Below are 23019 nucleotides of genomic sequence, written 5' to 3'. Positions count from 1 at the left end.
GCTACTTTACCACGTTCATTGATTAGCTCTAGTAGTTTTCTGGTAGCATCTTTAGGATTCTCTATGTATAGTATCATGTCATCTGCAAACAGTGACAATTTTACTTCTTCTTTTCCAATTTGGATTCCTTTTATTTCTTTTTCTTCTCTGATTGCTGTGGCTAAAACTTCCAAAACTATGTTGAATAATAGTGGTGAGAGTGGGCAACTTGTTTTGTTCCTGATCTTAGTGGACACAGTTTCAGTTTTTCACCATTGAGGATGATGTTGGCTCTGGGATTGTCATATATGACCTTTATTATGTTGAGGTAAGTTCCCTCTATGCCTACTTTCTGGAGGGTTTTTATCATAAATAGGTGTTGAATTTTGTCAAAAGCTTTTTCTGCATCTATTGAGATGATCATATGGTTTTTCTCCTTCAATTTGTTAATATGTTGTATCACATTCATTGATTTACATATACTGAAGAATCCTTGCATTCCTGGGATAAACCCCACTTGATCATGGTGTATGAACCATTTAACGTGCTGTTGGATTCTGTTTGCTAGTATTCTATGGAGGATTTTTGCATCTATGTTTATAAGTGATATTGGCCTGTAGTTTTCTTTCTTTGTGACATCTTTCTCTGTTTTTGGTATCAGGGTGATGGTGGCCTCATAGAATGAGTTTGCGAGTGTTCCTCCCTCTGCTATATTTTGGAAGAATTTGAGAAGAATAGGTGTTAGCTCTTCTCTAAATGTTTGATAGAATTCGCCTGTGAAGCCATCTGGTCCTGGGCTTTGTTTGTTGGAAAAATTTTAATCACAGTTTCAATTTCAGTGCTTGTTATTGGTCTGGTTATATTTTCTCTTTCTTCCTGGTTCAGTCTCAGAAGGTTGTGCTTTTATAAGAATTTGTCCAGTTCTTCCAGGTTGTCCAATTTATTGGGATATAGTTGCTTGTAGTGATCTCTCATGATCCTTTGTATTTCTGCTGTGTCAGTTGTTACTTCTCCTTTTACATTTCTAATTCTATTGATTTGAGTCTTCTCCCTTTTTTTCTTGATTAGTCTGGCTAATGGTTTATCAATTTTGTTTATCTTCTCAAAGAACCAGCTTTTAGTTTTATTGATCTTTGTTATTGTTTCCTTCATTTCTTTTTCATTTTTTTCTGATTTGATCTTTATGATTTCTTTCCTTCTGTAACTTTGGGGGTTTTTTTGTTCTTCTTTCTCTAATTGCTTTAGGTGTAAGTTTAGGTTGTTTATTTGAGATGTTTCTTGTTTCTTCAGGTAGGATTGTATTGCTGTAAACTTCCCTGTTAGAACTGCTTTTGCTCCATCCCACAGGTTTTGGGTCATTGTGTTTTCATTGTCATTTGTTTCTAGGTATTTTTTGATTTCCTCTTTGATTTCTTCAGTGATCTCTTGGTTATCTAGTAGTGTATTGTTTACCCTCCATGTGTTTGTTTTTTGTACAGTTTTTTCCCAGTAATTGATATCTAGTATTATACTGTTGCGGTGAGAAAAGATACTTGATACAATTTCAATTTTCTTTAATTTACCATGGCTTGATTTGTGACTCGAGATATGATCTATCCTGGAGATTGTTCCATGAGTACTTGAGAAGAAAGTGTATTGTGTGGTTTTTGGATGGAATGCCCTATAAATTTCAGTTAAGTCCATCTTGTTTAATATGTCATTTAAAGCTTATGTTTCCTTATTTATTTTCATTTTGCATGATCTGTCCATTGGTGAAAGTGGGGTGTTAAAATTCCCTACTACCACTGTGTTACTGTCGATTTCCCCTTTTATGGCTGTTAGTATTTCCTTATGTATTGATGTGCTTCTATGTTGGGTGCATAAATATTTACAATTGTTATATCTTCTTAGATTGATCCCTTGATTATTATGTAGTGTCCTTCTTTGTCTCTTGTAATAGTCTTTATTTTTAAGTCTATTTTGTCTGTTATGAGAATTGCTACTCCAGCTTTCCTTTGATTTGCATTTGCATGGAATATCTTTTTCCATCCCCTCACTTTCAGTCTGTATGTATCCCTAGGTCTGAAGTGGGTCTCTTGTAGATGGTATACATATGGGTCTTTTTTTGTATCCATTCAGCCAGTCTGTGTCTTTTTGTTGAAGCATTTAATCCATTTACATTTAAGGTAGTTATCGATATGTATGTTCCTATTACCATTTTTATAATTGTTTGGGGTTTGTTATTGTAGGTCTTTACCTTGTCTTGTGTTGTGCTCCTGTAGCATTTGTTGTAAAGCTGGTTTAGTGGTGTTTAATTCTCTTAGCTTTTTCTTGTCTGTAAGGTTTTAATTTCTCTGTCAAATCTGAATGAGATCTTTGCTGGGTAGAGTAATCTTTGTTGTAGGTTTTTCGCCATTCATCACTTTAAATATGTCCTGCCACACCCTTCTGGCTTGCAGAGTTTCTGCTGAAAGATAAGCTGTTAAACTATCATGATTTCTTTGTATATTATATGTTGCTTTTCCCTTGCTGCTTTTAATATTCTTTCTTTGTATTTAATTTTTGATAGTTTGATTAATATATGTCTTGGTGTGTTTCTCCTTGGATTTATCCTATATGGGACTCTATGTGCTTCCTGGGCTTGATCGACTATTTACTTTCCCGTATTAGGGAACTTTTCAACGCTAATGTCTTCAAATATTTTCTCAGTCCCTTTCTTTTTCTCTTCTTCTCCTGGGACCCCTATAATTCGTATGTTGGTGTGTTTAATGTTGTCCCAGAGGTCTCTGAGACTGTCTTAAATTCTTTCATTCTTTTTTCTTTCTTCTGCTCTGCTGTAGTTATTTCCACTATTTTATCTTCCAGGCCACTTATCCATTCTTCTGCCTCAGCTATTCTGCTATTGATTCCTTCTAGAGAATTTTTACTTTCATTTACTGTGCTGTTCATCATTGTTTGTTTGCTCTTTAGTTCTTCTACATCCTTGTTAAACGTTTCTTGTATTTTCTCCATTCTATTTCCAAGATTTTGGATCTTCTTTACTATCATTACTCTGAATTCTTTTTCAGGTAGACTGCCTCTTTCCTCTTCATTTTCTTGGTCTGGTGGGTTTTTACCTTGCTCTTTCATCTGCTGTATTTTTCTCTGTCCTCTCATTTTGCTTAATTTACTGTGTTTGGGATCTCCTTTTCACTGGTTACAGGTTTGTAGCTCATGTTGTTTTTGGTATCTTCCCCCAGTGGGTAAGGTTGGTTCAGTTGGTTGTGTAGGCTTCCTGGTGGAGGGGACTTGTGCCTGTGTTCTGGTGGATGAGACTGGATCTTTTCTTTCTGGTAGGCAGGACCGCATCTGGTGGTGTGTTTTGGGGTGTCTGTGAACTTACTATGATTTTAGGCAGCGTCTCTGCTAATGGGTGGGTTGTTTTCCTGTCTGCTAGTTTTTTGTCATGGGATGTCCAGCACTGGAGCTTGCTATTCATTGAGTGGAGCTGGGTGTTAGTGTTGAGATGGACATCTCTGGGAGACCTCTTGCCAATTGATATTATGAGGGGCCGGGAGGTCTCTGGTAGACCAATGTCCTGAACTCAGTTCTCCCACCTCAGAGGCTCAGGCCTGACACCTGGCCAGAACACCAATACCCTGTCAGCCACACGGTTCAGAAACAAGGGAGAAAAGAACAAAAATAAATAAATAAATAAAATAAAATAATTAAAATAAAAAAATATTAAAATAAAAAAATAATTTAAAAAAAGAGAGAGCACCCAAACCAATAAAGAAATCCACCAATGAAAGCAAGCGCTAAAAACTATACTAAAAAATAGTGGACAGACAGAACCCTAGGACAAATGGTAAAAGCAAACCTATACAGATAAAATCACACAAAGAAGCATACAGATACACGCTCACAAAAAGAGAAAAAGGAAAAAATATATATATATATAAAGGAAGAGAGCAATCACATCAATAAACAAATCTACCGGTGATAAAAAGCTCTAAATACTAAATTAAGATAAACATAAAATTAGAAACAAATTAGGCGCAGAAAGCAAACCCCAAGTCTAGAGTTGCTCCCAAAGTCCACTGCCTCAGTTTTGGGATGATTCGTTGTCTATTCATGTATTCCACAGATGCAGGGTACATCAAGTTGATTGTGGAGATTTAGTCTGCTGCTCCTGAGGCTGCTGGGAGAAATTTCTCTTTCTCTTCTTTGTTTGCACAGGTCCTGGGGTTCAGCTTTGGATTTGGCCCCACTTCTGCATGTAGGTCACCTGAGGGCATCTTTTCAGCACTCAGACAGGACAGGGTTAAAGTAGCAGTTGATTTGGGGGCTCTGGCTCACTCAGACGGGGGGGGGTAGGCAGTGGTACAGAATGCCGGGTGCGCCTGCGGCGGCAGAGTCCTTCATGACATTGCACCAGCCTGCAGCTCCCCATGTGTTCTCCCAGGGAAGTTGTCCCTGGTTCACTGGATCCTGGCAGTGGCGGGCTGCAGAGTCTCCCCAAAGGATACGTGTTGATAGTGACCTGTGCTTTCACACAGGATTCTTGGTGGCTGCAGCAGGGTCGTTAGCATCTCATGCCCGTCTCTGGTGTCCGTACTGATAGCCGTGGCTCACATCCATCTCTGGAGCTCGTTTAGGCGGTGCTCTGAATCCCCTCTCCTCGCGCACCCTGAAATAATGGTCTCTTGCCTCTTAGGCAGGTCCAGGCTTTTTTCCGGACTCCCTCCCGGCCAGCTGTGGTGCACTAGCCCCCCCTTCAGGCTGCGTTCACACCGCCAACCCCAGTCCTCTCTCTGGGATCTGACCCCCGAAGCCTGAGCCTCAGCTCCCAGTCCTGCCCGCCCCGGCGGGTGAGCAGACAAGCCTCTCAGGCTGGTGAGTGCCAGTCAGCACTGATCCTCCATGCGGGAATCTCTCTGCTTTGCCCTCTGCACCCCTGTTGCTGCACTCTCCTCCATGGCTGTGAAGCATCTCCCCCACCCACCCACCCACCCACCCCATCTCTGCCAGTTTCCTAGTGTATGGAAACTTTTCCTCCTTCACAGCTCCGTCCCAAAGGTGCAGGTCCCGTCCCTATTCTTTTGTCTCTGTTTATTCTTTTCTCTTTTGCCCTACTCAGGTACATGGGGAGTTTCTTGCCTTTTGGGAAGTCTGAGGTCTTCTGCCAGCATTCAGTAGGTGTTCTGTAGGAGTTGTTCCACATGTAGATGTGTTTCTGATGTATTTGTGGGGAGGAAGGTGATCTCCATGTTGTACTCCTCTGCCACCTTGAAGGTCCTCCTAGTGCATTGTTTTTAACATCGTAAGTATTTATATTTGAGTTCTAGCAGAAGACTTCATTTTTCTGTCAATGCTGTCATGTTTGTAATGGTTTATTAGAAGGCTAGTTGTATATTTCATGGGTAAGAACTGAAAATACTGGAAGCACTGTATATCTTATGGATAGTCTTGGCCCTCAGTATTATTTCATTATGGAAAAATATTAAGGCCAATGTCCTAAGGCTACTCTTCAAAAAGTTAGTCTTTATGAAAATTACTCTGATTAAGAAAAATTTTAATCAGTGATATTCAAACCCAAATTCCAGGCATCTTTGACTATGGTATGCCTGTGGGTTATGAGCCCCCCATACAACAGGGACCAGCAGTCTCCTTTTCAGATGCATTTTCCAGGAAAGTGACAAGATGAGCATCAGTTCCCTATCATCAATCCCTGATTAACTGGCCCAAACCCTCTCATAGCTTTACACTTTGGAGTAAATTAGAACACAGACTTAGAATTCAAAATAAGCCTTTTATTTGTTTATAGTTGATTTACAATGTTTTAGTAGTTTCTGGTATAGGGAAAGTGATTCAGTTATACATATATATACATATTCTTTTTCATATTCTTTTCTATTATGGTTGATTACAAGATGTTGAATATCACTCCCCTGTGCTATACAGTAGGACCTGTTGTTTATCTATTTTATATATAGTAGTTTGTATCTGCTAATCCCAAACTCCTTATTTATCCTTCCCCACCCACTTTCTCCTTTGGTAACCATAAGTTTGTTTCCTGTGTCTGTTTCTGTTTCATAAAGAAGTTCATTTGTGTCATATTTTAGATTCCTCATATAAGTGATATCATATGGTGTTTGTCTTTCTCTTTCTGACTTACTTCATTCACTTCATATGATAATCTCTAGGTCCATCCATGTTGCTGCAAATGACATTATTTCATTCTTCTTTTGTGGCTGAGTAATATTCCATTGTATATATGTACCACATCTTCTTTATCCATTCCTCTGTCGATGGACATTTAGGTTGTTTCCATGTCTTTGCTACTGTGAATAGTGCTGCTGTGAACATTGGGGTGCATGTATCTTTTCGAATTAGAGTTTTCTCTGGATATATGCCCAGGAGTGGGATTGCTGTATCATATGGCAACTCTATTTTAATTTTTTTAAGAAACCTCCTTACTGTTTTCCATAGTGGCTTCACTAATTTACATTCCCACCAACAGTACAGGAGGGTTCCCTTTTCTCCATGCCCTCACCAGCATTTGTTATTTGTAGACTTCTTAATGATGGCCATTCTGACCAGTATGAGGTGGTACCTCATTGTAGTTTTATTTGCATTTCTCTAACAATTAGTGATGTTGAGCATCTTTTCATGTGCCTATTGGACGTCTGTATGTCTTCTTTGGATAAATGACTGTTTAGGTCTTCTGCCTGTTTTTTAATTGGATTTTTTGTTTTTTAGATATTGAATTGTATGAGCTGTTTGTATATTTAAGAAATTAAGCCCTTGTCAGTTTCATCATTTGCAAATTTTTCTCCCAGTCCGTAAGTTGTCTTTTTTTTTTATGGTTTCCTTTGCTGTGCAAAAGCTTTTAAGTTTGATTAGGTCCCATTTGTTTATTTTTACTTTTATTTCTATTGCCTTGGGAGACTGACCTAAGAAAACACTTGTACAATTTATGTCAGAGAATGTTTTGCCTATGTTCTCTTCTAGGAGTTTTATAGTGTCATGTGTTATATTTAAGTCCTTAAGCCATTTTGAGTTTATTTGTGTGTACAGTGTGAGGGTGTGTTCTAAATTTATTGGTTTACATATGGCTGTCCAACTTTCCCAGCATCACTTGCTAAAGAGACTGTCTTTTCTCCATTGTATATTCTTGCCTCCTTTGCCGAAGATTAATTGACCATAGGTGTATAGGTTTATTTCTTGGCTCTGTGTTCTGTTCCCTGGATCCAAATATCTGTTATTGTGCCAAAACCACACTCTTTAGATTATTGTAGCTTTGTAGTGTTGTCTGAAGTTTGGAAGCATCATGCCTTCAGCCACATTCTTTTTCCTCAGGATTGCTTTGGAAATTCTGGGTCTTTTATGGTTCCATATAAATTTTAGGATTATTTGTTCTAGCTCTGTGAAAAATGTCATGGGTAATTTGATAGGGATCGCATTAAATCTGCAGATTGCTTTGGGTAGTGTCGCCATTTTAACCATATTAATTCTTCCAATCTAAGAGCATTGAATATCTTTCCATTTCTTTGCACCATCTCCAATTTCCTTTATTAATGTTTGATAGTTCTCAGCATATAAATCTTTCACCTCCTTGGCCAGGTTTATTCCTAAGTATTTTATTTTGGAGGGTGCAATTTATAGGGTATTGTCTTTTTACATTCCTTTTCTATTTCATTTTTAGCGTAAAGAAATGCAATAGGTTTCTGTATGTTAATCTTATATCCTGTTGCCTTGCTGAATTTGTTTATCAGTTCTAGTAGTTTCTGTGTGGAATCTCTAGGGTTTTCTATATTATCATGTCATTGGCATATAATGACCACTTTACCACTTCTCTTCCAATTTGAATACACTTTATTTCATTTTATGTCTGATTGCTGTAGCTAGGACCATCAATACTATGTTGAATAGAAGTGGTGAGAGTGGGCATCCTTGTTTTATTCCAGATTTTAGTGGGAAGGCTTTCAGCTTTCCAGCGTTGAGTATTATACTAGCTGTGGGTTTGTCATAGCTTTTATTATGTGGAGATATGTACTTTCTATACCCAGTTAGTAAGAGTTTTTATCATGAATGGTTGTTGAATTTTATAAAATGCTTTTTCTGCATCTGAGATAATTGTGTGGTTTTTGTCTTTCTTTTGTTTATGTGGTGTATCACATTGATTGATTTGCTTATGTTGAACACCTTGTGACCCTGGGATGTATCCAACTTGATTGTAGCGTATGATCTTTTTTATGTGTTGTTGAACTCGGTTTGATAATATTTTGTGGAAAATTTTTGCATCTATATTCATCAAAGATATTGGCCTGAAATTTTCTTTTTCGGTAGTGTCTTTGACTGGTTTTAGTATCAGGTTGACAGTGGCTCCATAGAATGACTTTGGGAGTGTTCTTCCTCTTCAGTCTTTTGGAAGAGTTTGAGAAGGACTGGTATAAGTTCTTCTTTGTGTGTTTGGTAGAATTCCCCAGTGAAACCATCTTGTCCTGGACTTTTGTTTGCATGGAGTTGTTTTAATTACAGATTCTATTTCACTTCCAGTGATTGGTCTGTTCAAATTATCTATTTCTTCTTGATTCAGTTTTGGTGGGCTGTATGTTTCTAGAAATGTATGCATTTCTTCTAGGTTGTCCAATTTGTTAGTATATAATTGTTCATAGTATTTTGTTATTATTATTGTTTTTATTGTATTTCTGTGGTATCGCTTGTTATTTCTCCTCTTTCATTTCTTATATTATTTATTTGGGTCCTCTCTCTTTTCTTCTTGGTAAGCCAGGCCAGAGGTTTGTCAGTTTTGTTTACCCTTTCAAAGAATCAGCTCTTGGTTTTATTGATTTTTTCTACTGTTTTTGTAATCTCTATTTTATTTATTCCTCTCTGATCTTTATTATTTCCTTCCGCTGACCTTAGGTTTTGTTTGTTCTTCTTTTTCTAATTCTTTTAAGGTTAGGTTGTTTTTTGAGATTTTTCTTGTTTTTTGAGGAAGGCCTGTATTGCAATGAACTTCTCTCTAATAACTGCTGCATCCCATAGACTTTATTTGATTGTGTCTTCATTGTCATTTGTCTCAAAGTATTTTTAAATTTCCTCTTTGATTTCATTATTGACCTATTGGGTTTTTAGTATCATGTTGTTTAGTCTCCATGTAATCATTTTTTTCCCCCTCATTTCTCTTTCTGTGGTTGATTTCCAATTTCATGCCATTGTGGTCAGAAAAGATGCTTGAAATAATTTCTATCCTCTTAAATTTGTTGAGGCTTGTTTTGTGTCCTAGTATGTGGTCAATCCTAGAGAGTATTCCATGGGCACTTGAAAAGAATGTGTATTCTGTTTTTTGGGGGGATGTAATATCCTGAAAATATCAAATAAGTCTAACTGTTCTATTGTATCATTTAGGATCTCTGTTGCTTTATTGATTTTCTGTCTGGAAGATCTGTCCATTAATGTGAGTGGGGTGTTAAAGTCTCCTACTATTATTGTATTCCTGTCAATTTCTCCCTTTATGTCTGTTACTTTTTGTTTTATGTATTTGGGTGCTCCTATACTGGGTGCATATATGATAATGAGTGTAAAATCCTCTTCTTGTATTGATCCTTTTGTCATAATATATGCCCTTTTTTATCTTTCTTTATGGCCTTTGTTTCAAAGTCTATTTTGTCTGATATGAATATTGCTACCCCCACTTTCTTGTCATTTTGGTTTGCATGAAATTTCTTTTTCCATCCCCTCACTTTCAATCTATGTGTGTCCTTTGCCCTAAAGTGGGTCTCTTGTAGGCTTTTGTTTTTTTTATCCAATCTGCCACTATATGTCTATCGATTGGAGCATTTAGTTCATTGACATTTAATATAATGATTGGTAGATGTGTATTTATTGCCATTTTAAATCTTGTTTTCCTGTTGACTTTGCATTTCTTCCTTGTTCCTTTCTTTTTGTTTTTCCTTTAGTGGTTTGATGGTTTTCTTTTGTCTTATACTTGTGTTTTCTTATTTTTGTTTTCTGTGAATCTGTTGTATATTTTGATTTGTGGTTTCCCAGTTTTTCAAGTATGTTAACCCAATACTATATATATTTGCTTTAGACTGCTAGTCATATAGGGTCAAACACATTGTAAATAAAAATCTACACTTCCTTATGCTCTTCCCCCACGTTTTGTGATTTTTGATGTCCTTCTTTACATCTTCATGTTTATCCTCTTAAAGTGATTTACTTTCCAGTTGTTACTTTCTCTTTCTTATAGATTCTTGCTTCTTTTCTATTTAGAGAAGACCTTTTGATGTTTCTTTTAGGATAGTTTTAATATTCCTGTATTCTTTTAGTTTATGCTTGTCTGAGTAATGTAATTCTTTATGTCTACTTATATTCTAAATGATAATCTTGCTGTGTAGAGTATCCTAGGTTGCAGGCTTTTCCCTTTCAGGACTTTGAATATAACTTGCCACTCTCTTCTGGCCTACAACATTTCTATAGAGGAATCAGCTGATAGCCTATGGGGGTTCCCTTGTAATTAACTCTTTATTTTTCTCTTGCTACCTTTAGAATGCTCTCTTTATCTTTAACTTTTGCCATTTTAATTTTAATATGTCTTGATGTATGTCTCTTTGGGTTCATCTTGTTTGGGATCCTCTGTGCTCCCTGTACCTGAATAACTGATTCCTTCTTTAGGTTGGGAAGTTTTCAATCATAATTTCTTCAAATACATTTTCAACCCCCTTTTCTCTTTCTTCTCCTTCTGGGATACCTCCTATGCATAGATTGGCACACTTTATATTATCCCATAGGTCTTGTATGTTGCTTTCATTTTTGTTTCCATTTTCTGTCTGCTATTCTGTTTGGATGACTTCCATTATTCTATATTCTAGATCACTTATTCATTCTTCTGCATTATCCAGTTTGCTATTTATTGCCTTGAGCTCAGCTTTTGTCCCAGAAAATGAGTTTTCTAATTTTAATTGGCTCCTCTTTATAGTTTCTAGTTCCTTTTTACAGTAATCTACATTTCTATTGATAGCCTGTCTTAATTCCTTCAGTATTTTCATCACCCCCGTTTTAAACTCAGAATCTGGTTGGTTAGAGATGGCTGTTTCATTGTTTGTTCTTTCAGGGGAATTCTCTTCATCTTTTAATTGGGAGTGTTTCCTCTGCTTCTACATTTTACTTATATTTCTCTGACTCTATGTGTTTAGGAGAAACGGTTATGTACTGTGATCTTGAAGGGATGTTTTCATGTGGGAGTATCCCTGTGTAGCCTCTGTAGGTCTAATATTTTTTTTGTGAGGGCTGTTTTTAGTATGGATGCCTGCCACGTCTTTCCTCAGTGTGTGTTAGCCCTTATCCCCTTGATAGGGGTGTGATTGTTGTTATGGTGACCAAAGCCTGCACTGGATGTTGAGCAGGGCCTCCTCTTTGCTCTCTGGTTGACACAGTCCTATTTGGGGCAGGGTCTGCTCCTTAGTTGTTGAAGTAGGTGTCCCCAGATCTGTTTCTGAACTTCAGTGTGAGGTAGGTGGGACTGGAGTGCTCCCATTAGGAGAAGAGCCACTGAGTATTCTTCCACAGGAGCTGTCCACTGGGAAGTGTACTCTGTGGGGTCACCTGTCACCCATTGTGCAAGTTAACCAAGTACACTGTTTTTGGCATTGCCCTCAGCCCCACCTCAACCTTGGGAATCCAGGCAATCAGCCCAGGTGACCCTCAGGTGCTGTGCTCACAAAACCACTAGTGCAGATCCTTTGGTGCAAAACTGCTGAGGTCAGGCTCTGCGACAACTGTAGTCACACACCTGGACCTGCCATGGGAGCTACTAAGTCAGAACTGACCCTGGCCCAACATCTACGTGTGCACCCACAAAGCCTGCAGCTGCTATTGCCAAACCCGCCCCACCCATGGGAGCATCAGTAATCTGCTCACATGTCCCACAGGCACTGAATTTGCAAAGCTGCCTAGAGGTATAGATCCACACAACTGCTGGGACACTCAGATTTTAGCCCTGCTTCCAAGTCATACGGCCCCTGGGCATCTGCTCAGATTTCAGCCCCACCTCTGCATGTGACCAACCCATTGGTGCTTGCACCCTCCCAGAACTCGTAGAGGTGGAGCTGTGCTCACTGTGAACACATGGAGGGTGAGGTTGCTCTGGCAGGCTCCACCTCTCATCTGAAGCATGAAGGTTAACAATGGTGCCTCAGTGGTGGACCCCGACTCCTTCCTTTGCATACCCCCGTTGCCACCTGGACCACACTCCAGCCTGTCTCTGCACAGCCAACCCCAGTCCCCTCCCCAGACCTGTCCTCCGAAGCCCGAGCCTCAGTGCCCAGCCCCTGCCCACACCAGCCGACATGCATCTCAGGCTGGGGACTGCAGCAAGGTTGCCAGTACTCCCTATGCAGGTCTCTATGTTCCACCCACCGCAAACCGGCTATTGCACTCTCCTCCGAGCCCCCTCTGTCCTGGCTGATCTCCCTGCCAGTGAAGGGGTCTCACAGGGTAAGGGAACCCCCAGCTTTCACGACCCCCTCCCTAGGGTGCAGGTCCCAACCCAAATCCCTGTCCTTTGTTTTTTCTGTCCCACCTGGTCACCTGTCCATCCTTCCCACAACGTTGGTTCTATGAGCTCCTTTGCCAGCAGTGTTCAACAGGTATTCTGTGAGAGTTGTTCCACGTGTAGATGTATTTTGGTTGTTTGTGGGAACAGGTGAGCTCCACTTCCTTCTATTCCACTCTCTTGATCTGGCCAAACACGTTTCACTTTAACGAAAATTCTGCCTCTAACGAGGACACCAAGGAGTTATTGGAGTGGAGCTCACCAGCCACAAGCTAAGCAATTGACACTTTAATTTCCTATCCTGTTCAAACTGTAGTTTTTCTTTTATATATACACAACCTTACAATCCACTTGAAATAATGACTTGTCACCCTTTAGAGGGTGGAACTTGTGACACTCAGTGAAGGGAAACCTGTGATACTCCGGTCAGGTGATTCCTGTGTGGAAGAGCTGCTGATTAAAACACAGGACAAAGGGATCATCTTGTTTGTCTAATTAAACATTAAGGAACTATCCATTTGCTGAGCCTCTACCTTTCTGTTCATGATAGCGGTGGGCCTCTTCCTCACACTGCCTTCTCAGAACTTATTAGATTTCCTCCTTTTTCTCAGACTGAAATTCCTACTCCTCAATCAGCTTTGTGGGTTATGTGACACTAACCTGCCTTTTACTATGGCTTTCCTACAAATTCGGTCTGCTCCAGCCCCAGAAGGCCCTCTTGATATAGACTTACAAATGTATATCCAGGTCTCTTCTCTTACGTTTTTACTCCTGTGTTGAATGTCCTAACCCTCATCATCATTTGTCCTTCATCAACATTTAATTTTAGCCCTGTTTAAGTCCAAACTTCTCCCACACATTTCCTTGATACATAATCCATTTTCCAAACTCCTTTAGCATTAAATGTTTAATTCTTTAGAATATGACTTATTTATGTTTTTACTTCTTTTTCTAAATTTGCTTGGTGTCTGATCAACTGTGAGTTTATGAACATGATTATGTCTAATACCTGTTTGGTACCCAAAACAGTGTCTCTCTCCATCCAACTAGCTACCCACCTATCTATATATGTATTTATCAGTTGTGCTCCAATAGTTACTAAAAGAATTTCATGCCTGCTAGTAGCCTATTTTGTATACCTATGTGCTCAGTTAAAAGTTGGTGTTAATGTTATTTGCATAAAACGGTCCTTTTCTTTGCTTGTTAATTTATTCATCCAATTAAGTCATTATTGCAACTATGTATAAATAGCTGTTCTAATTACTGGTGGAATGAGTGAAATGCTACAATGGCTGAAGATTTTTCATCGATCATGGCATTAGGGGCACAATAAAATCATTTTTGCAAAATTATTTTCAGCCCACATATATCCTTATAGATCTAATATGCTGAATCCAAGCCAGGCGATATAAAAGTAATTGTGTTTGAGCTTTAGGTTCTCATCTATCTTGAATGTCCCATGATACTATTGATTACTGTAACGTGATACCAAAAAACAAACAATAGGCAGAATACTTTTAAGAAATGAGGAGTCCTCTTTCATAAGTCATAAAAAGAAATTCACTGGTGTCTCTTTCAAAAGCAGGGACCAGGGATGGCTTTAGGGCTTCCTGGAGAAAGTAAAAATGATAAAAACACAGGACACTGCCACTCACAGTTTTTGTTCTACAATGTTGATGTTTTTCTTAAGTGAATATCATACCAATGAATTACTTATGTGAGATGTTTATTGAGGGTCTACAATGTGTTAGTTGCTGTTCTAGGGGCCTCATGGGTAGATATTCCTTAGAAGTAAGGCATTTTATCAAACTCTTAGAAACAGAGACTGGCCTGGTGGTTACCAGAGGTTGGGGGAGCAGGGGGAAAGGGGAGATATTGGTCAGAGTACAAATGCCCAGTTATAAGATAAATAAGTTCTGGGGATCTAATGTACAACAAAGTGATTATAGTTACTAATACTATATTATATACATACTTGAAAGTTGCTAAGAAAATAAATCTTACACGCTCTCACCAAAAGAAAGAAAGGGTAATTATGTGACTTGTTGAAGGTGTTAGCCAATTCAACAGTAATCATTTTGCAATATATAAATTTATCAAATCAATATGTTGTATACATTAAACTTATACAATGTTATATGTCAATTATATCTTAGTAAATCTGGGGGAAAATTTATTTTTAAAAGAAATAGAGCATTTTATGGAAGGCAGTGATGACATTTTTATGATAATCTGTTTATAAAATACATCCTGAAACAAGACCCATAACCTAAATGTGCAAGGCCATCTAACTGGAGTGAAAAATTAAGGACTCTCAGGGACCGTATGAACTGGGGACTATATGCCTGACCTAAACATATGCAAATGCAAATGTTCAAAAGCACTTTGCCAGTCAAATAAATCAAACAAAAGAAATTTGTGGCATTGATTAGAATAGAGTTCTGCAAGTTGATGTCCCTCGAATTAATATATTTTCACCTGACCCCGGCTCATGTAAAGGAGATTAAATAGTGATGTGATTAATTGGAATTATGACTGCAGCCATGGCCTTTACCAACCAGCTGATGTGAGAATCAAAATCATGCTTTATCATGGTTTTGGAAGTAGTTGTGAGGAAAAGAAATGAGAGGATGTTCTGACCCAGGCTACAGTAGTTATCTATTGATGTGTAAAAATTACCCTCAAAGTTCAGCGACTTAAAACAACAAACATCTATTACCTCATATAGTTTCTGAGAGTCAGGAATCTGGAACAGCTTAGCTGGTGATTCTGGCACAGGGCCTCATGAATTTGCAGTCAAGCTGTTGGCCAGAGCCTATAGTCACTGGCATGGGTGTTGGCAGACCTCAGTTGCTTGCTGACTATTGGACTAATAACCTTAGTTTCTTGTTATGTGAGCCTCTCCATAAGCCGTCTGAGTTTCCTCACAATATGACAGCTGGCTTCCCCAGAGTGAATGATCAAAAGGAGAGAGAGAGTGAGAAAAGGAAATGCCAGTGTCTTTCACAACCTAGTCTCAGAGTCACGCCATCACTTTCACTTTATTTTCAATAGCTTTTCTGTCTATACTCAGGACTGGGTATTCATGTCCTCTTCTTGAAGGAAGGAATATTAAAGAATTTTTGGAAATATTTTAAGACCACCGCAGAAGCTCTGCTGTGTTCTAATCTAGATATTTGATGCTGGAAAAGTATTTCAGCCTCTCAAACTTCAGGGGGTTTTGTTTGTTTATTTGTTTAGTATTTTTTAACAGAAAAAGTATGAACAGTCAGTCTATTTCCACAAAACTGGTTTAAGGATTAGGGGAGGTAATTATACAAGTAATTTGCAAAGTGCCACAGGCATCAAATATATCTTTTAATAGCATCTGCAGCTATAGCTGGGATATCATCCTCTAGACAAGTGCATTCTCCTATAACAGATGGTATGGAGATATCACTAATGTTATTGTTGGTTTATAGTTCAAGAATTAACCACCAGTATTACACATGGTTGGGTGATACTGTCTATAACTGACAATCATGGATTCATGTTTCTCAACCAGAGGAGCATCAAGTCTTATCAATTTTATTTCTTTCCAATCTATCCATCTGTCCATCTCTATTGCCAGAGCCCTAGGCCATTGTCCTCTCTTGCCTGGACTGCTGCAATCACCTTTAAGTGGTTTTCCAGTTACAACTCTTACCCTTCCAAATCCATTTACCACAGTATAACCATTATGCTTTATTTAATTTAAATCTTCCTTATATGAGAATTAAGACCTTTATGTTGTGGAGAGATATGCCCATTCTCACTGGATTTAAGGTCTTATTTTTTATATTGGTATTATTTTTCTCTTTCTCATTCAACTTTCTGTATTCCTTCCCTACCTGGTTGGAAATGATAGTGACACTTTGAAAAGTTATTTAACAAAGAAAAGGGCTTTCAGCTCAAAAGACTACTGGTCAACCCTGATTCTCAAATCTGCTTAGATAGTTCCACCCCAAAATGTCCATCCCAGAAACCTAACAGCAACCTTGGAATCCCTTTTGCCTCACCCTCTATGTACAATTTATTAGCTAATCTTGTTGATTCTGCCACCAGAATATGTTTCTAATATACTCATTTCTATTTATTTTTCTTTATTTCTATACTGCTAGTATAAATTTTTCACACAAATAATGATATGCTCTCCTAATTGGTTTTCCCATTTCCATTTTGACACTCTCCATCTTTTTCTCTCTATTGAAAGGAAGGAGTGTAATCTTTTAATGCAAAGATCTATTCCTTCTTAAAACCCTAGAATAAAGTTCAGAATCCTTAACAAAGCTTTCAAAACAAAAGGCCCAAACCAAAAATGTCTCTAACTATCTCTGTAGCTATTCTTCCATCCTAACGTGCGCAAAGCTCTTTTACACCTGGGAAAATTTTGCATAAGATTTCCGTCCAGCTGAGCCTATTTTCTTCATTTTCCACTTTTGCCTTGTATGTGCTTATTCATCCTATCTCTGCTTACACGTTACTTCCTCAAAGAGCCTTTAAGTCCCCTTGCTATAATCTCTTTATGAAACCTTCCCTTTCACTTCATTGCAGATGCAGTTTAAAAATATGTGTCTGAAGGTGGGATTTTGGTGGATATGGTGTCTATTTCCACTTAAAAGAATATCAGCTCCATGAGGACAACAATCACATCGATTGTTTGCAACTCCTCACTAATTAGCCTCCTGCCTGACACATGTTGGGTGCTCAGAAAACATATGTTCAATGAGTGAATTGCAGGCGGCTTTTGACTGCTCCCATTAATTTCCGTGAGATGGGATCTATTTATTAGGTTCGTTGATATGGTGGTACTGATCAGTTTCACTTAGGAAGAATGAGATTGCTCACCTCCATTGACTAACACTAGATTGTTTGCACAGCCAAGTAGAAGGAGAGCTTGGAGCAGGAAAGAAGAGAAGGTGCAGAACTGCACTTTGCCTGTTTAATATTTTAAGTTGAAATAGTTACAGACATGTGGGATTTAGGATGTGACTAAATTCAGCCAAATAACTGGCTTTGTACCAATTTGTAATTTTAGAGCAGACTAAACCCATCTGCTGATAATCTTCAGTGTCTTTATGTTAGAAAGTTTGCAGATTTGAAAGCTGGTCTTGGAATGTAACTAGAATTTCCTATTTATTATAACATCTTATAATATTAACAGCTGAGGAAAGCAAATGAGAGCATATAAATGAATACACACCCCATATTTATAATTATTCCATCTTGATGATCTCCCAGTTCTTATCACCTAAAAGTTAATAGACTATGTGAGCTTTGAGCTTTCACTGGTGTACTGTGGATTATAGGAGACTAAGGTGCTGCTTTTATTTGATGGTTGAAATTGATTTTAACTGAAAGGGGATATATGTAGGTAGGGTTTCCTATTTATTTGGAACATCTTGTAATACTAATGACCAAGGAAAGAAAATGATAGCATGTAAATAAATACACATTCAGAGCAGAAGTTATCCTGGCTCTTTTAAAGAGTCATATTGTAATTTAATTTAAAAACTGACCAACTCAAATTAATACCCATAAGGTGGGAAAAATATACTATCAGTTCAACAAACTTTTGACGATTTTCCTTTATTTACAGCAATCATTCCTGAATTTAGGGATATAAAGAAAATATGATACAGTCAGGACTCCAGTGAGCTATATACCTCCTGTTGAAAACAGAGGTATACACACACACACACACACACACACACACACACACACACACACACACTTAAACTCCAAAATAATTGCTGAGATCTCTACTTCCAGGTGAATAAGTCATGAGAAAAAAATAGATAATTATGCCTGAGAAAGTCTGAGAAGATAAACTTCTGTTAAAGCTATTAAGCATTAATAGGATTATACAAAGTTGAGATGGGTAAAAGGTATTTCAAGGAGAAGGATAAAGTGTAAGAAGACCTGACAGTCTGGAAAGTTCATGTTCTTTTGGAGAATGGGGAGTTTCCTAGTATGGCTAGATTTTACGGCTTATAGTAGGAATGAGAAAAAAATAAAAAGCCTTCTTTAATGCCTCCAGAAAGTCAGACATTTTCTTCTCTCTGATTCCATAGAAATCGCATGTGCATTTTCACTGCATTTATCATATCACATGAAAAATTATCTGTTTAAATGTCTATCTCTTTAAACTATGAGCTTATTTTATGGATATTTTCTATTAATAATATATCTGATATGTCATAGGCATTCAAGGAATATGTCTTAAATCAGAGTCTAGAAAATTTAACTTAGAACCAGATTCAGAATGTTCTGCCTTATATGACTAGTTAAGAATTTTAGGGTTGTGTCAATTTTGCTTCCTCTTAATAATCTGAATTTCTAGCTTCTATTAGGAACTTAAAATATCTGGCAAGCCAGAATCTGCAGTTCACAAGGTGACATTCAGCTGGGGTTGAGTGATAGCAGCCACTTTTCACAAGGCTTTCTCTGCACAGAGCCACAATCCCCACCTCTCCCCCTTGTCTCCCACTCAGCCTGTTTCACCTATTTATGTTACCTGCTTGGCTGCTGTAGACATTTTTCCCCTCTTCTGCAGCAGTATAGGGGACTAACAGTAAACAGCACATTCTCAGGTATGTGTTTTAGAAATATGTTTTGGCAGCTGTGTGAACTATTTAACTGTAGAATTAGGTCAGGTTGTAGAATATTATTATGTGTTTAGCAGCATCCTAAAATAGATTTATATGCTTGTTAAAATAAATGTATGTATATTATTGTTCTCTAATGCTCTTAGAAGCATAACATTCATTTTATTATTAGAAAAATAAATTTTGTCCCAAAGCAAAAGGGAGCACGTCACATGGGTACAGTGTAGTTCCAAAATAATCACGACAACATTGCAATTTGCCTATGGGAAATAGACTTAATTGTAAAACAGAGAAGTCTAATTTGCCAAAATGTCTGCTCAGCTCACGAGTTGATAAGAATCCTTCTGCCGGAAACAGGAGAGATGGAATATACCAACATGAATTTAGAAAGAAACAAGTGTTTACGATGCAATGCTGATGAGTGTGCAATGTCCATGTGCCATGTACATTACATTTGCCTGTTTCATGGGTTTGGGATATTTTTGGCAGATTGTCTTTTCACATTAGTCTTTGAATATATAATTTACATAGTAAGAGCTAAGGAGGAAAGATAATTGTTTACCACTCCCCCTTTTCAGAGGTATTTTTGTCATGTCTTAGCAGCAGATATTTATATATACATCAAATCCCTTCTCCAAGACATTAGACAGAGCTTTGAGAACAAGCAGGGTTTTTTTTCCTTTCCTTAACAACTACCTCTGTTTGAAATGAGGTGTGTTTGCAGTGCCAAAATTAAATATTCAGATTCGTCAAGTACTGTAATCTGTGGTACAGGATGGGTAGGTGGGAAAATGCTGAAATCTCAGCTTTTTCCTGTTACTGTGTTATGAAAATTGTTGACAAACATTTGGAACAAGTGAGAGTTGGCAGGTGCAGGTTAGGAACTGGTAGCTGCAGAAAAGACCAGAGAAAATTGTCAGCTCATCTTTCCTGACGTTTTGCTTATGTATAGAGGAAGGTGTAACATCCCTTCTAATTTTTGTTAACATTCCCTGTATAATTCAAATGGAAATCCTGATGAGAACATACCTGCTTTTTTAAAATTTATGGGAAAAATAGCCTTTTTGCATTTCTGCTGAATAAAATGACAGGATTGGCTCCAGGGTTTTCTACTCCCAGGAAAAGCCTTCAGGTTCGTCTGTGACAGGACTCTCCACAGAGGTTATTTTTACCTGGCATGGCTGTGCTGTTACTGATGCTGCTGGTCTTGATGGCAGAAATAACTTCTCCTGTGGGTGTCTCAGGCAGAATGAAAGCTGGATCAAGGTGGAGAGGGGAAAAGAATCGTGAGTAACCAGGAATTTTTACTCTTGGTGCATTTCTTTCTTTCTTCTTTCTATTTAGGAATACATCGGGTCCGCCTAGCTTTGCAGTTCACAGCATTTCCAAGACGTGGTTTTAAGACTTAAAAATAATTTTACACATTAAATATGCATGCAGAATAAATGAGCTCAACCTTCTGTAGGCACCATACATCTGCAATATTGTTCTGGATTCCATTGCGAGACTTTTGCTTGGCTTCTCTAGTTAACTCTTACAATTCCTGAGTTTGGTAAAGGCTACATATGTAAGTGAACATTAGCTCTTCTACATAAAGCTCAGATATGTTACTCACATTTGTTGATATTCAAATGCTAGCTATGTAATACAATTTTTTACATCTAAGCATTTTGTTCTGAGGGTATCAAGAAAGGAAACTTAGAAATAGCAAATGTCATAGGCACTCTGATTTGAATAACTTAAGAGTCTATGCTTTACAACCGGGGAATTGCAGGTTGATAAATATATTACTCTTTAGAGTCATTAACTTCTTTATTCTCTCCCTATGGAAATGCAAGACCTCCAATTTCACTACTAAATGTGTTTATATATGTAAGGCATATAGTATTTAAACTACTATTTTAGTTTTAGAACTGAAGCTGTTTCTGATATTATTACAGGAGAAAGAATTGATTTGACATTTGTTTCCCTCTGAGCTAATTGGCCAGATCTAGCCACTGTCTTTTCTCCCTTTTATCCTCCCATAGACCACTATAGGTGGAAGGGTCCCGTGTGTGTGTGTGTGTGTGTGTGTGTGTAGAAAGCTTACATGTAGCTATATTCCTTTTCTCCAAGTTAGAAGTAGATGCATTCCTCTTCTCTATATCTCTCTTCAAAAATAGAATATAGAAATGGACCAAGGAATCTGCTTGGAGAAGGGCAATGTTTCTTTCAAAATGTCATTGAATGCTCAGAGGAGGCATACCAATGACCCTATTTTACTGGAACTATAATACAATTCAGAAGGTTCAAGTAACCTTAGAGCTAATTGCTAAGCTTATGACTTTTGCTTTAATCATGCCTTTGGCCTATTTACAGTTTTGTTTTACTGACATGGAGTGCTCTGATGGATAGATCAATAGGGACTGTAGGCCTGATAAACTGGAAAAGTTATAGATTTAATTTGCTCAGCTTCCAGTTGAATTTCTCAGTAATCGATTATTACTGGCCTTTTATCTTCCTTCCTCTTTCTCCTTTCTTTTTCCTTTAATCTCTTTTTTTTTCCTTCTCATGATTCAGAAAAGGCATACATATACATCTGATATTTACACTTTCCACAAATAACAAGTGATTGTTTTCACTGACCATTTCTTCTCTGGACCTGAAGATTGTCTTGATGTTCTCCCTCTCTGTTCTAAAGTGGAACCAGGAAATCTAAGTTTCGCATCCCTACTGGAGAATATAAGGAGCAATTCATTCATACCCAAAGTCCCAGAGTCCTCAGTTTCACTCCACACTTTGGACTTAAATCTAGTCACTCTAGCCCAAAATATTTGTTATAATTTTTGCTTATGTAGCCTTGTAAGTTTATAATATTTTCATGTCCATTATATGAAAATGTATGTACAATAATTTCATCATTAGCAAGGATAGATACGACTACTTGCATTTAAAGAAGAGGAAACTGATATACTAAAAAGTTAAATGACTTGCTCCAGAACATTCACCCAGTTAAGTTACAGACAGCTCTATAATCCGTGTTTAGACTTCTAATTCAGTGTTCTTTCCATAACCCGAAGCTCCCTCAGAGTACAGTCTGACTGTGGGAAATCCCAGTTGCTGAGTCAGCTTTGGGCCTGTTCTTAAACAATAGCCTCCAAATGAATCTGTTTGAGAATATTCACGATGTTACTTTTTCATGTAGGCACTCCAGAAGTCTTTGTTTTGTCTGGATATAAATAAATATCTTTAGAAGAACATTAGCAAGATACATCCAGACTTTCAAAAAATTATTTTTAAGGAAATAATGCTTGGAAAAAATTGGGGATGGGGAATGGGTTGGGGAAAATGGGTGGAATTTGATAAACCAATTGTCCTAATGTAGGGACACAGTTTTCTGTTTTTAAATTATTTGACCTCTCAAGAGGTGACTGAACTGTAATTTCCTGTATTATGATTACTGTGGTGATCTTCAGTGCCCAAAACAACAGGGTAAGGGGGGGCAATTCAACATCTTAAACCCTTGTACTTCAACCTTTGACTTTTCAAATAAACCTCAGGGAAACACAAAATTGAGTGATCCAAGCATACCCTTGCGTTGAAGAGTTTGTGTGAGAAGAGCTGAAGAAATTCACTGAGAATTTCTCAACTAAGAGAATTCCTGTTGGGTTACAGATCAATTGACTCCCAACAATGAGTAAATTGTGACAGAAAGCTATGCATCCACTGGGGGAATTTGTGAATATATTTAGAAGGATATTCAATTGCCTAACTAATTGAGAGTTCTATATTAAACTTTAAAAGACAATGATAAAAGTCAAGGTAAGAAATCTCAGGGTTTCTAATTTTCAAAGAATGTTAAGTCAGATTTTGGCATGGATCTTCATGTCGAAGGAAGTTTATATTCTTTGT

The 23019-nt window shown here is 37.8% G+C and overlaps 1 protein-coding gene across 9 annotated transcripts in view; it reads left to right on the top strand.

Annotated features, from left to right (window-relative positions):
- Nucleotides 1-23019, top strand: part of ROBO1 (roundabout guidance receptor 1) — a 1111527-nt gene that overhangs the window by 321934 nt on the left and 766574 nt on the right. For 2 of the 9 annotated variants that reach the window (XM_060297920.2, XM_060297916.1), the window contains exon 1: nucleotides 19871-20414. The exons of 2 other annotated variants lie outside the window; for them this stretch is intronic. In XM_060297920.2, coding sequence (XP_060153903.1) covers nucleotides 20306-20414 — 109 coding nt within the window. In that variant the 5' untranslated portion in view covers nucleotides 19871-20305. Of the gene's footprint in view, nucleotides 1-19869; nucleotides 20415-23019 lie in introns of those variants that run through there. 5 more of the 9 variants (XM_060297922.1, XM_060297927.1, XM_060297923.1 and 2 more) reach the window with 3 other exon arrangements.

Source organism: Globicephala melas, chromosome 4 (genome assembly GCF_963455315.2).
Source record: "Globicephala melas chromosome 4, mGloMel1.2, whole genome shotgun sequence".
NCBI lineage: Eukaryota > Metazoa > Chordata > Mammalia > Artiodactyla > Delphinidae > Globicephala > Globicephala melas.
The sequence above is the reverse complement of the archived record's forward strand: the minus strand, read 5'-3'. Positions and strand labels throughout refer to the sequence as shown.